At 37.9% G+C, this 15,722-nt stretch overlaps 1 protein-coding gene across 1 annotated transcript; it reads left to right on the top strand.

The window, feature by feature from the left end:
• The first annotated feature begins 357 nt into the window (after window positions 1–357).
• On the top strand, window positions 358–14,165 carry LOC146462727 (heat shock 70 kDa protein 12A-like). The gene is made up of 5 exons (XM_085085356.1): window positions 358–516; window positions 1,323–1,633; window positions 5,930–6,154; window positions 11,225–11,402; window positions 12,506–14,165. The coding sequence occupies exons 1-5, from the start codon at window positions 504–506 to the stop codon at window positions 13,558–13,560; spliced, it is 1,782 nt and encodes a 593-aa protein (XP_084941482.1). The 5' UTR covers window positions 358–503; the 3' UTR covers window positions 13,561–14,165.
• The last annotated feature ends 1,557 nt before the right edge of the window (window positions 14,166–15,722 follow it).

Below are 15,722 nucleotides of genomic sequence, written 5' to 3'. Positions count from 1 at the left end.
GAAGACCTTGTGGCTATACCGTCGCTCGCTTCTAGGAATACCAGATTGTTTTCGTGCATTTTTTATCAGTTATACAAACGTACTGGGAGTTTGTTTGTGGTTTGCGGTTGCGATTGCATGACTCAGTAATTCGTCTAGAAAGAGTCACTGCCTGCCGACCTGGTAATGAAACAATGAGCTAAGGTTACGTTCGTCCATTAACTACCTATGGATTTATGCGGATAAACACAGTCATTACAAAAGTGAAGTCCTTCTGAAATTTGCCAGGCCTGGTTTGTAGCTATTGTTACTAATAAGGTTGAATCCGTTTTCTTTCTCGGAAACACAGGATGTTTATAAAGCTAGCTGACCTTTACCCCCTTGGGAAATATTTGGCACTACCTTCGATAATAAATACATTCCTTCTTGGAAAACAGTTTAAGTTGGAGCTGGAAGCTTTATCAGCTGAACGTTATCCCGCTTGTTTGACAATCTGAAGGCTTTCAAGTCACTGGGCCAGAGACATGGCATCGAGTGGTAAGATCAACTGAGCAAAATTTCAGCATGTTTAGTAACACAAAGACGATCAAGTAGTTCCACATCGCAGCGGCCATAGCTCTGGCTTTCTTCGTATCACTCTTGGGCCTAAAAATAGAGACTCGACAGAAATAAGATCACAAACTGTTTGTAAACTTAGAACTCAATATAAAGAAAGGGTTTATGCTCCGTACGCCTGAGAAACACTTTTAAAAAGTTTTGTAGGAAGGTTGTCATAGTTTGCTGTTCGATTGTTGACGAAAATGTTTCGAAAGCCAGAAGTTTGCTTCATTATCAGGAATCTGTCTGATGTTGGTGACGTCAGAAAAATGCGTCATAAAATAAATTGAGTAGCTTTTGTTTTGTTTTCCTCGAGGAGAAGCTGAAGTTCGATTCAATCTCCATCGTTACGAGTTGAAATCGAGCGGAAGATATTGAAGGCCTCCCCCCCCCCCCCCTTTTTTTTTTCCGGGAACTAGCGGATGTACTAACTTTCCGACCCATTTATAGCGCTTAGGGTCTAGCTTTGTTTATATCAGCTTTTCGAAAACTTCACTGTTTCAACACATTATCTAACGTTTACGACCGTGTTTAAATAAGGTTTCTGTGAATTTTATCATAATCTCGTAAATTGCAGATAAAGAATGGAATTAAAATGACACCGACTACAATAAATACATTTGCAGACTGTTGCATTCAGGAACGCCAATTCTAACATTAGCACATCGCATTAATCGATTTATTCAGAACACAGATTTAACATATGTGCTTTGTGATAACGTTTTTTTTTTTTTTTATTATTTTAGATGTGCTATATTCTCCAAAGTCATCTTTCGTCGTCATCGTTGCTATAGACTTTGGAACCACCTACAGTGGCTATGCCTTTTCATTCCTTAAAGATAAAGGGATTGATTCGATATTCACAAGCAGAGATTGGTTGAATGAACAAGGTAGTCGCACAAGCAAGACACCCACAAGCCTGCTTCTTAAACCAGACCTATCATTTGATTCGTTTGGATACGAAGCGGAAGAAACGTATGCAAATCTACAGGATGAATCCAATGAGCAGAGATATTACTTTTTCAAGCATTTTAAAATGGCTCTACACAACGATGAGGTACGAATAGCAATATCAACAACTCTTGTCAGTATTTCCATATGACAAAGGGTCAACACAACAATGAGAAAACAAATTAGTAATGGGGAAATTATATTATTAAGTGTTAATATATGGAATTGCATGGGATCGAGTAGAATTACAGTCGAACCAGGTCAAGCGTACCCCCCTAGATTCTATTAATGAATCTATTATTTGAAAATTGAACCCGTTAGTCGTTTCAAGTATTCAAATCAAAATTAGATTTCTGATTGGATTATACGAACAATACATGAAACCAGAAAACCATAAAGCCCGCGTGAAAAACCCCTCTTAATATATTCAGAGCGGCAATTCTTGACTTATATAGCAATGGATTTTCCAAAAAGCAGATTTCTCTTGATTTACAGCAGTCAACGCGTACTGTCAGAGAAAAAATTCGCCATTTTAAACCGGGCACGGTGATCCTGTCGCGTAAGTTTAAACTCACTAATGATCACTAAATGGACATTTTACGTTTGTACACTTGCGTTTTTTCCGTTAGTTATTCAAAAACAAAAATGAAAAAGGACTGGAAGCGTTTTATCATAATAAAAGGTTCTCTTTTTGAGGTATATGCAAATTAATTTGGCGAAAAGTATGCGAACTCACAGTGAAAGATGTTCATTTCAGTTGACCTTCGACAATGGCAGCACATGTGTTGCGCTATTCGTCGCGGTATAATGGACAGTCTGGTGAAATAATAATACATACCAAACTTTTTCATGCTACAAGGTGGGTAATGCTAGCTATACATGAAAGATAAATTGGAATTTTTCAACCCGACTCATTTGCAAGCGCTTGACTTTGTGCTCTTGCCATGACCAAATTTGCATAACGAATTATATGAATGTGTCAACAACACGCAGGAACAGTTTTAACGAACAAACTGTTTCAATTATGTACTGTAGTTTGAATTTTATAGGCTATTGCTTTTACTGTTAGCGCGGATCTATGTTATACGAATTTTAATTTGAACATCGATCCGCGCTAACAATGAATAAATGAATGCATTCTTTGAAACGACTAATCGGTCCAATTTTCAAATAATCGATCCATTAATAGAGTCTAGGGGGGTACGCTTGACCTGGTTCGACTGTAAAGTTTAATTTTTACGAGTATTTTCAAAGTTTTCCAATACAAGTGAAAATCAACCTTCAATTCTAAGAAGACTCATAGCGATTACCCGTTTATGAAATAGAGGGCAATGTTTTTTTTAAAGCTATTGAAGCACTTCGTTAAACCATCAGCTCCGGCCCGGAGTAAAAACACTCACCCGTAAGCAAAACAAACAAACAAGCAATTTACCAATTAACCTGCCCTTTGAAGCTTTCTCCCGCTTGAAAATCACACGAACACAGATCGATAAAATGGCGGCAGACAGTGGGACCAAAGAAGGAACTTGTAGAGTTCCCTTTTGTACTGAATCGGACCTGCTCCTTTCTCCCACCAAAGGGAATGCAATGTTGTGTTCGTTTATCCTACGTTGGAAGAAGCCGTAACGAGGTGAGAGGCATGAACGATTTCAGATTTCCAACGGAATAAATCTGAGCTGATTTTCAAAAAGGTGGCTACAGAAATTGAGCACATTTTGAGACTTTCTAAGCTCAAGGAATATGCTAGTCATTAACAATACTCCAGTTACGGTTCATCACAAGAAAGTAAGGTCAGGAAATACTATGAAAGAGAAAAGAGGGGCTTTTCTTTGGAATTAGACGTGACATTGACACCCGAGTGAAATGAGACATGACCTGTGATCCGACTAAACAAGTGTGACACTTGGTAATTATTAACGGCGCCAACGCATCTTAAATCTCAACCAAAACCCGGTCTTTAAGCGCTCAAGACTAGCCTTCCACAAAAGAATCGGCTTAATCGGGGCAAACCAGCGTTTTAAATTGATTTTCCGTGTTAATTATAAGTTCAAGACGTAATGAGAATCACGCCGAACGAACATCTGGAAATTATTTATGACATTGAGTCCGGAAATCCGACCAAAATCGCACTTCTCGACTAATCGATGACTAGCCTAACAACGCTACAGTTATAACGGCGAAAAATAATAGAATAGCTTTTCAAACTCACGCTTCTTGAAGAGAAAATCCTTGCCCATTCTTGCTAGTGTTTTCCATATCAGCTTATATCCCGGATGTTGAAATCAACATTTGAAAAGGGAAGGGTTAGCGCCCTCTGCCACCACAAAAATATACTAAGTCTTTGGCTGGGTGAAAAATTCGCGAAAATTTCACGTTGCCCGAATAGAACTCATCCCTAAGACCTACTTTTTAAAGCCAAAGACTGTCACCTCCTCAAGCAAAGCCCACAATATACAAGCCTTTAATAGTCCAAGCCCGAGTAACTGAAAATTACTCGTTTAGCTTTAAAGAGGACTACTGGTAGCAAGCATATTAGACGAGGCAGGAACTGCACTCGTAAGACTTTTCCCTCACTAGACTTAATGATGTCCTCAGGAAAACTTTGCTTCAGGAAGCCAAACGAAACGCTAGGTCTAATGACTTAGTTCTGATCTCAGAGCGCGCGCCGAATTCAAAGCCAAATCGTTGCGCGGTTAGAAGACGTTTGAGAGAGAGTGGGGCTAGGTTAGCAAATCAGGGAGGGAAGGGGGGGGGGGGGGGGGAGGTAGGAGAAAAATATTTTGGTTTTATAAATATTTGCTAATGACCATTGTAATCTATTAAGTTACTGATGTGAAATTCAATAAGAAACGCTAAAAAATAAATAAATAAATAAATATCTTAAGAAAAGGTAACAAAAACGTCAATTTCTGTAGCCACCTTCTGGAAAATCAGCTCAGAAATATGATACGAGATTGTTCGCCGATGCATGACACTAATATAACTTATCTGCGAAATCGTCAGCCGAGCTTAAACTTGACATAATATAATAAATAATTATAATAAATAAATATAATAAATAATATAATTAATGCGATTTTAGTATTTACTTCAAGTCCTGATGTTTTTACCCGTGTATAAATAAAGTTAAAGAATAATAATAACAATAATAATAATAATAATAATAATAATAATAATAATAATAATAATAATAATAATAATAACAATAATAATAATAATAATAATAATAATAATAATAATAAATAAATAATAATAGTAATAAATAATAATAATGATAATTCCAGAACGCAAAAACCTTAACTGCTGGCTGAGAGCCAACAGATTAAGTTTAAATGTTGCCAATGCGGGCAGCGTTGATGACAATTGGATCTAGGCAGAGATTAAATGCCCAGTGTGGGGAGATTGAGATCAGTATTGTCGAGAAAGCGATCGACAGTGGATCAAACTAAATCTTTGGGTCTCCACCATCGATGCTCAATTATCTTGGTCAAAACATGTCGACGAGATTTGAAGTAGAGTCTGCTCAGCCATAGGCGCATTAAAACGCATGCGACCCTTTATACAGTGGATACTGCGATTCGAGTCTGTAACGCTTTGATATTACCACAATTTGATAACTGCAGTCCGGTCTGGGACTGTCTGAGTGGCTATTTGAGTGAAAAGCTACAAAAATTACAAAATTGTGCAGCCAGAGTTGCTACTAATTCACCCTTTGATACCAGCTCTAGCCGTCTTCTGTCGAAGCTTAAGTGGGACAAGCTGTCCCTTCGCCGTAAAAAAAATCTTGTACCCAGAGTCCTCAGGCTTTTTGGTCAGCGGGTAGGTGCCATGAGAGACTCTGGGGATCTGGATTTCTATTTACATTTTTTGATTGGCTGTCCCGCGACGGCTTCCATTGTTTTACTGCAGAAACTCTTGCGGTAAAAAAAATCCAGTTCCCCTGAGTCTCTACAGGAGACCACCCGCTGACCAAAAAACCAGAGTAGTCTGGGTACGGGATGGTAAAAAAACAGAGAGCTCTAATCATATACCAAACAGTGAATGAACTTGCCCCGGAATATCTTCAATGTCTTTTCACTCGAGGCTACACTGCTGATTTTAATTTGAGAGTTTTTGAAGGGAAACTCTCTTTGCCCAAACCAAATACCAATAACCTGAAACGAAGCTTTTGTTATAGCTAGGCTCGTCTGTAGAATAATTTGCCCCAAGACTTAAAAAACGCTGGCTCTATTGGGCACTTGAAACAATTTCTCGAGAAGGTATCTGACACATCGGATTCCCACCCGGCAATCGGATAGAACGGTTGTAATGAGTTTTTAGTTTTAACTTTTAGCTCAAGTCATTAAGTTATTCATACATCCGTCGATTGATTATTTCACTTTCGACTTCTCTCCTTCTATAGACTGTCAACTCGGAAACAACTATCAAGGCAGCAAATGGAAAGAACGTGAAAGCTATGACAGTATTTGCTTCCTCGATCAAATTTCTAAAGGATGAGGCCCTAAAAGTAATTTGTCGGACGACTGGAGATGATTACTACAACGCAGGTGACATCCAGTGGGTGTTAACTGTTCCCGCCATATGGACTCCAGTAGCAAAGCAGTTTATGAGAGAAGCAGCGTATGAGGTGAGATATTCATGTACACATTATTGAAACTACTTTTCCTTTAGGAAATAAATTTGATGGTATATTTCCAGCCTGTTGAATGAATGAGAATGATATGTTATTCTAGAAAGTGACACAGGCGTACGCGGAAAAAAGAAATCCGAGTGCTCCTATCAGGAGTCGACCTTCCTATTCCTAGTTCGGATGCTATATCACTGAGACACAGGAGACTCGTGGGAGCTAAAGCCATTCAACTACGTTCATGGGACAAACATCCTGTATACTGCTAGGATTTAAATGTCGAACGTGTGGTATATGAAATAAATGTCATGGTATATTTCCAGCCAGGTGAATGAATACTTTTCCTTTACAACTAAATGGAAAAACGGCCGAAACGGGCCGCGAAAAATATTTCCACGTTGTAGAAAGAAGCTGAAGGTTTGCAATACAGTTGTCTTTCCGCCTACAAATAAGATACCAGATTGTGTTTTTAGTGGTCTGTAGTTTGTCACTATGTAACGCCTTGTTAAAACGCTCCCCGTAAAGGAGTAAGCATACTGTGAGAGACCAAGACGTTTGTATATGTAATCACATGAGGCCGAGTAAGATATTTTTAAAGTTTCCCCAAATTGCCTGAGTCGATCAGCGGCAAGGACAATTTTTGATTGCAGACTATTATTAGTCTAATAACCCTTTTTTGAAGAGTTATTGGTCCTTTGAGGTAAGATTGGCACGTTGATGCCAAACGTTCATGCAGTAAAATAAGTATGGGTACCAAGACTGTAATAAAGTGTAAGTAAAGAAGATTTATTTAGGCAAAAACTTACTTTGAGCATTATTAATGGCAGAGATCGACTCGGGACTCGAATCGGCCACCTGCTGCTTCTTAGTTAGCGCCCAACACCACTTAAAGACAACATTCCTAAAGATGAGATCATTTATTGTAGGTATATGGTGAGGGTTTTTAATTGTCTGGCACCTCTGGCGCTACAGTTTTAACGGTCAAATTACTTCGGACAGCCAAAAAAAAAAAAAAGAAATACGCAAATGAACATGGAACACCGTCACACGTTTCTCCACCATATTTTCTTCTTCCATTTTGCGCAAAATAACTGTCGACTTGGACGACAATCTGGGCTTTGTGCGGCTTTCGACGCGGCGCTTTCAGTCACCAAAATAAGAAGTTGTCCCTTAGTTTCACTGTAGTTTCGGTCAATGGAAGGAGTTAGCAGACAACACACCTGCTAGTGTTTTCTTTTAAGAATAACTTATGCGTTGAGTCGATTTTACGTCCTTGTTTTTTGTCCCGTAATGCTGGCTGATTCATGCACTAAACGTAACTCATGAATAATTTATGATTTTGATTAAATCCTGATTAATTTAAAATAAAGTTTACAGCTGATCGAGCGAGCGAGCAAACGAGTGAAATTCAGTCCGTATTACAATAACTTGGGGTTCATTGCGCATTCACGAGTTAAAAATTAGCAAATGAACTCATATATTGCCATGTTGCTAATTTTATTTAATAGCATGTGACAACTTTTGTATGCACAACCGCACAGCCGATATACCGAACCACAAGCACGTATCTGTGCTTTTTTCCTCGTCAGCCAGTGCAAGACTGCCGTCTACTCTTTTGAGGAGGCCAATCCTCTTATGCGCTGTTGATTTGTAGCTTTATTAAAAAGATTTTCAGTAGGTGCTCGTTTTCGTATTTATTTATTTATTTATTCATTCATTCATTCATTCATTCATTCATTCATTCATTCATTCATTCATTTATTTATTTATTTATTTATTTATTTATTTATTTATTTATTTATTTATTTATTTATTTATTTATTTTATTTATTTTATTATTTATTTTTTTTTTTTACATTTTGGAGAGGTATAAAGTTTCGGTTTGCCTTAGGGCCGACGTAACCTTACTTGTAGCTTGTTCAGTTGTACTCTTGCCACAATTAAGACCATTTGGATGAGACTGGCGTCTTCAATAGCTGATACCTTTGGTTCATTCTATCGTGGATCGTTTTGGTAAGCCATGGCGCAGATATGAGTTTAATTTTGACTTCTTTCAAGGGGACGTGTTCGTCGCAAATGTTATTAAATAGATGCTACCAGGCCCATAAGACATTGTTTTTGTCATCAAAAATCGATAGGATGTGAAAAGGTGCTGTTTCGATATCGTATCTTAATTTGTCCTCATCCGGTTTTCAGGTTTAGCTTCACCAAGAGCTCACATGTACTTTGGCAATATCACATCCACCAATTGCTAGTACAATATTAAACCCTAAAACGTTGAGCTAATTAAAAGTGCTTATTATATATGGAAAGGCAGTCTTGAGGTAAATCCAAGCGTTCTGATTGGTTCTTTCCTAGTCGGTATTTTACCATACGAACCGTTTCCATGGAAACAGTCATAAGCAGTGTATTTTTTTGTTTACGAATAGCAGCAAATTCAAACTTTGCAGCTACAACTGCGAAAAGAAAACCTGAAAATAATTTCATTCTTCGCAAAGAAACTACCAAAAAGACTGAGTCAGGCATGAAGAAGACGAATGTCATTCACAAAGCGATTTTTATTCTCCCGAAGATCTAGAAACCTCTGAAGCAGTCATCGGCGAAAGCCTTTGACGATTTCAGAAACAGACAGAAAAGTGAAAACACAATATAGAAGACAACTACTGATATGAATACTGTACTCCGTTTTATGGAAGCTAATAGCTTGAACTACTAATATGAATACTGTACTCCTTTTTATGGAAGCTTATAGCTCAGACACTTGAAACCCTACCTGTATCTGAGCTTGACCACCTTTTGTCTTTTTATTTTTATTACCAAGGCACGTAGAAGAGGGTACGAGCCAGAAACAATTATTTCGAAATACTTATCTGAGAAGAAATATGCATTCAACATACTCAAAGACAATGAGTTTGAAAAATCGAGAAGAGTTCTAGCTGCGAAGCGCGTCACTAGCTCACGAACACGGCAAAGGAAACAAGCCGCAAGCCACTCAGATGATTGACGAAAACGAAAAATATGCTCTTTTTGAGGCAGGAGAATTCCGCGACTTCAATCCAGTTGTACTTCGAAGAACTCTGTGGTGGATTTTATCCCTACACTTCTGTTTTTGTAGCCAGAGGTGAGAGCGATGGGGGCGACTGACTAAATGCTGCTACTTAAAGTTTGAATTGAATTCCACGCAACCTTTTCTTGATCCATACTTTGTGATGCGCTATTAAATTTTCCGGTATCGACGAAACCATCTGAAGAATTCCAAAACTAACAAACCGTAGCTGTTGAGATTATAATCTTATAATCAACATGATTAAGGTTACCCGGGACCTTCAGAGGTGTCTCGCGTTTAAGCGATGTAGCGCGTCCAGTTTAAAATGTAGATACCTAAACCCCTATATCAAATTAAAGCTTATAGAGCTGACTATCAAACCATACCAAGAATTTTGAAATAAAATAAATCGAGCATCTAAATGTGAGCGTCCGAATCACCTTTTTAAAGGTACAAGTCAAAGTGAATTTTGATTTTTGCTAATTTAACTTGCTCCTCAGTTTCCTAACCCAAAGCGCTAAAAAACCTGTCTGCGTTTTGCCATATTTAATCGCAGTGAAAAGTTATAGAGCATTTTCGAAATAGGATGAAAAAAATGTGGAGTAATCGTACAAAAATCACTCTCAGAGAAAAAAAAATTTCGAAAGAAAAAATTCGCAGACATGTTTTTGTTGTTTATATGTTAAACTAGCTACTGTCCAAATTTGAAGGCAAATGAACAAATTCCTTTTGAGTTTTAGCTCTTTAAAGTGGCTCCTCCAAGTGAAAAAATTTATTCGAGAAAACAGCGCTAAAAATTCGGCAATTCATTTGATTTCAAAATTCTTGGTTTAGTTGGATAGCCAGCTCTATAAGCTTTAATTTGATATAAGGGTTCAGGTATCTACAGTTTAAAGCGGACACGCTACATCGCTTAGACGCGAGACACCTCTGAAGACACCTCTGAAGGTCCCGGGTAACCTTAAATGATCGGTTGATTAGTTTTCAAACTCGTTGTAGCTTGTTTTTATAAGTTGTTTGCGTCATCAAGAACACGTCATGGCGGAAACCCTTAAAATCGACCAGAACTCTGTTTTAACAGAAAAAAATAATAAAAAAGTTTGGTCCGAGTACGATATAATAAACTACTTACGAAACCTAACTCGCTCCGGCCGTACTGTGGATTATTAGCCCTCGGTCGCTCGGTCGTTTTTGTACGGCCACTCAGTGGTGAAGGCATTCATCTTTTATTCATTCATTCATTCATTCATTCATTCATTCATTCATTCATTCATTCATTCATTCATTCATTCATTCATTCATTCATTCATTCATTCATTCATTCATTCATTCATTCATACATACATACATAAACAAAGAAACAATACAATGATTGCTTCACTCAGTCGCAGGAGTGCTCGATGCAAAAACATGCAGAGCGAAATATAAATTTAAGATAGAAAATGTACATTTTCTATCTTGAATTTATATACATACATACATACATACATACATACATACATACATACATACATACATACATACATACATACATACATACATACATACATACATACATACATACATACATACATACATACATACCTACCTACCTACCTACCTACCTACCTACCTACCTACCTACTTACCTACCTACCTACCTACCTACCTACATACATACATACATACATACATACATACATACATACATACATACATACATACATACATACATACATACATACATACATACATACTTTATTGAATCGTCCTCACGGGGCTTATCAGAGTCAATTTAACATTGCATAACTAAGTGCAAGACAATGATAAAAGAAAATAAAGCTAGTGGATTAACTAAAACAGTCATAAATAAGTTTTTGCCTAAGTAACCGATTGAACACCGTCACGGAAGGGATGAGTTTGAGCGAAGGCTACAACTCATTCCACAGAGAGGTCGCTCGATATTGAAAGGTCCTTTGGCTGCATTCATTTATTTATTTATTTAATTATAATAGACATTTTGACCACTTTTGTTCCTTTCTTAGGCTGGTTTGGGGTCATCAAAAAATCCAGAGCAGATAATGATCGCTCTTGAACCTGAAGCTGCTGCCATTTCCTGCTTGGAAAAAAAAATGAGCGAGTTCAAGTCGGAGAGAGGAACCACCACTGTGGACGGGTTATTGTCAAGGCCGAATAGCAATTACATGGTGGTTGACATTGGAGGTAAATTGCACCTATAGACATATTAAAATGTTATACCGTCCCACCAAATTGGATTAAGCTTTGCCAGATTCTATTTTGAAGATTTTTTTTTTACAAGGCAAGGGTTTTGGATCAATTTCGCAATTTTTTAACTTTTGTGTAATAAACATTTCTTATTTTTGAATCGAAGTCCATTTCTTACTGCTTAGCTGAAGTAACACTCGGCTATGCAGAATTTGCATGCAACGCTAACGTCAAGTATCGGCAATATAATTTTCGTAATGTGGAAGCTAAATATCTAAATTAACAGGAATGAATTGCATATCGAATATCAAAATAGATAATGCATCAGTCAATTCCAGCTGTGCTCATCCCCCCGGGCAATATTGGGGCATTTTTCCACACTGTCCATCCCACGGGTCGGACATTAGCCTTCCACCCAATTACCCCAGGGCATTTGACCATCTCACTTTTTTCACCCTACGGCATTGTCGCTTCCTTAATGACAAATTCATCGGCAAATACAATAAGTTTCTTTTTGAATACCTCTAGATAGGACATAAAATGGGACGCTAGAGCTGTAGAATGCCCTATTTTTGCTCTAACTACGAGAAGCAAGACCCAGCTAGGACTTAATTTGGCCTGAATTAGCTTAGATTTTACTAAAAGTAAGAAGAGAAACGAAGACAATGAAACAATTTTGACATGTTTAAGCTACCACCCCGGGGCATTTGAACATTTATTTTTCCCGGCGGTGGGGCATTTACCAGTTTATTTTCAAAAAATCCTAATTCCCTGGGGTCGGCCCGGGGGGGGGGGGGGGATGGGCACTGTTGGAATTGACTGATGCATAATCCTTTCTCACTTTTTTATACACGAAAAAATATTAATGCATTACTTTCGTGTGCGGTTCATTCTTAATGTTAGATTATTATTTTTACTAAACTGAGATTGGGCAGAATAGTCTCAAAGTCTCAAGCAGTCCTAAAATGTCGGTTAAAACAAGCCAAGCAGAACGTCCCCTACTTAATAATAATTAAAGCTTGAGGCGTGACCGAGCATGTCAGTTTAACCCTCTCATGAATCCGTCTATTATCATTATCATTATGATTGTTGTTATTTAGGTGGCACACTTGATGTGACTGTACACGCGATACAGGAAGACGGCTCCATCAAAGAAATTCACAAGGTTACAGGGGGTCCCTTTGGCGGTATTAAAGTAAATGAAAAGTTTGAAAGACTTTTAGACGAATTATTTGGGGTAAAGTTGGTCCAAAATTACCGTCTGAAACATCCTTCAGATTGGCTGTGTCTGATGAACCAGTTTGAAGCCAAAAAACGAGGAGAACGTATTTTAGATAGTGACGTAATGATAAACATCCGGCTGCCACAGAGTTTTGTGTCCATGGTGAAAGAAATCAAAAGCCCAGCCCTGGAACGCTATGGGAGCAGAAACGTTAAGCTGAAGAATAATGAGTATCTCGCCCTCAGTTCAGAAAAGATGAAGGAATTGTTCCGTCCCACACTGAAGCTTATCAAGGACCATTTGAAGGGCCTCCTGCAAGAACCAAAGCTCTCAAAGGTGAAAACGATGCTCCTCGTTGGCGGCTTCGCTGATTCTGCCCTTCTTCAAAAAGAGATCAAAGACGCCTTCTCCAGACAAGTCAAAGTGCTTGTTCCTATCAATGCAGCCATAGCAGTTGTCCAGGGTGCTGTGCTGTTTGGAAAAAGACCAGCGAAAATCACAGAAAGAGTGGTTTCCACCACTTATGGTGCCGATTGCTCACGAGATTTCATTTATGGTGAGCACCCAGAGGAGAAGAAGTTCATAGCAGATGGCATTGAGAAGTGCGGAGGCTTGTTTAATCTGTTTGTCAGAGAAAACTCTTCTGTGCGAATTGGGCAAAAAGTTACAAGTACCTACACTCTTCTCCGTGCGACTGACACAGACATCACATTCAACTTTTATTCTGCAAGCAACCCTGATTCCAAATTTATCTCAGATCCTGGCATAAAAAAGCTTGGAAGTGTTATGGTTGTGTCGCCTGACACGTGGAGAGGTAAAAACAGAGAAATTATCGTCAGCATGTATTTTGGTGGAACAGAAATAACAGCCGCAGCTCACGATGTATCAAGTGGGAACGTAGCGGAAACTAAGATTGACTTTTTGCGTCGATAAGTACTGAGTAGAAACTTAGCGGATATAGTATTGGGTAAGATCATCCTCAGGCTGTGCATAACACCATGGTCCTATTTATCTAACATTGTAATAGAATTCACGATGGAAAAATTTTGGTTTAATGTATTAGTTTTAATAAGAAAGCTTTTAAAACATTTGAAGGGTCCTTCTCCGCTTTCAATACAAAAAACATTACTCTACTGCGAAGATTACTTGAGAAAACTGATTAAGAAACAGTGCTAGTATCGGGTAAGATCAACTTAAGGCTGTCGAAAACAGCGGAAATTTATTCATGTAACATTTTAATGTAAACTTTTACTCCTAAGTCTCGAGATATTTAAGTCCAAGGCAAAATAGTTTCGATTTAATGTATCTGCCTTCTAATAAGAAAGCTTTTAAAAGAATTGAAAGCGTCATTCGCCGCTTTTGGTCCAACTAAAACTGAGTCAAATTTAACTAGTTAAAGCTTATCATAAAAAAGTTAAAGCTTAGCTTGAAAAACGTTTTATTTTATTTTTAATTTCGTGTGTAATACCTGAAAACTAACTGGTGAGCTGTCTCACTAAAGCTAAGCGTATCTACACAATAAACTTGATTTTACTTGACTTTACTTGAAAACAAATCGAGTCATGTCTCGATTCCACTTCCCATGGGAGAGAAATGCAGAATTGTAGACACAGGCGAGGCGAACACTATAATCTGCAGCTAGGCTTCTAGTTTGCAGGCATGCAAACTGAACCCTTTTTTATTTAATTTTTTTTTTATTTTCTCGGGTTTGCAGCTTTCTTTCGTCTGCAAGACTACAGTTTTTTAAGGCTTTTCCTTTATGCTAACTGAGGACATATCAGAATCAGTATAATTTCATTTCATCGTTGCCAGAGTTAATGCCTTTTTTTTTTTTTTTTTTTTTTTTCAGTCACAGTTGTGTCTGGAAATTACCAGTGCTCCAATGCCCTTTAAACGGACGCCCAAAAAGACCAATTTTTTGCCCTAAGACAACAAAATTAAACAATTTGAGATCAAAATGTGATCAGCATCGAACAACAAAAAAGGCAGGTTCATAAAATCTGAAAAATCCGTATAAAAATAAAAATGGAAAAGTGCCAATTCAACCTGTTTCGCTGCAAAATTTACTGTGGAGTTTACATGTTACGTGTTTGAATTGTCATAGGTATATCTTTTGAAAAGTCAGCTTTCAGCAAAATTTATGTAGTTACTTTGCCGAAAAAATGCCTCTGAAGAGAGTTCTTCAAAGGGATATAATCTATAAACTTACAGAAAAAATACACTATTAATGGATTACTAATAAGTCTTTTCTAATTAACAGCGGAGAGAGTAGGGGGATTGGAAGGAAGGGGGGTGACAAACTGTTCATGTTGGCTCTAAACATTTATAACGTTTGAAAATTCGAAGAAAGTACCACCCGACCGTGTGATTTTGTCCTATAATACAATTCGGTGTAACATTCATACTATGACTCCTTGTTTCCAAGCCACCAAATATTTTGACTACTATTGCTGATGATAAAATCTACATCTTCGGAAAAATGCATTGGACATTGCGGATAGGATAGTTAATGACTACGACAGGCCTGCGCGGACTCCCCTCGTGGTTTACGGTTGCGATACATTTAAGAGCAATTCTCCAGGAAAGTGAAGCAAAGTTGGAAATGAAAATTTTTAACCCCCCTTCATTTTTTGTGTGGAGGTAGGTTACCTGGAGGGATGAACAAAAACAGCCATATTTGGATCGGTAGGTGCGTCGTTGCCATGGAAACCGCACTTGATCACGTCGGCCTGAGGTCTATGTTTTGACCGAAAAATTCACTCTCAAATAGTAAAAATAAACGAGTCTGGTTCTCGAGTACATGTGAAGCAATTCAAATGAAATTCATACAGATGGTAGAACCACTCTCCCAGTTTATAAAATTTGCTGTTAGAGTATCTTGGGTTCGATAATCAAGAAAACCTTGGTCGTATTACTATGTTGCCTGTCAGCCATTTTGACAAGAAGGAAAAACAAGCACAACCACATTCGTTATTTCTCCGAAAGTACTCTTTCCACATAAACCAAATTAGCAGCAGGGCTTACATAGATATTGAAGTTTATAAATATTATAAAATCTATTTGGGGAAAATTATACTCTGGCCATGGGTGTTGAA

This window comes from Pavona decussata, unplaced genomic scaffold (genome assembly GCF_977016875.1).
Source record: "Pavona decussata unplaced genomic scaffold, jaPavDecu1.1 SCAFFOLD_186, whole genome shotgun sequence".
NCBI classification, from domain to species: Eukaryota; Metazoa; Cnidaria; class Anthozoa; order Scleractinia; family Agariciidae; genus Pavona; species Pavona decussata.
Note: the sequence above shows the minus strand (reverse complement) of the source record. Positions and strands in the feature narration are given on the sequence as shown.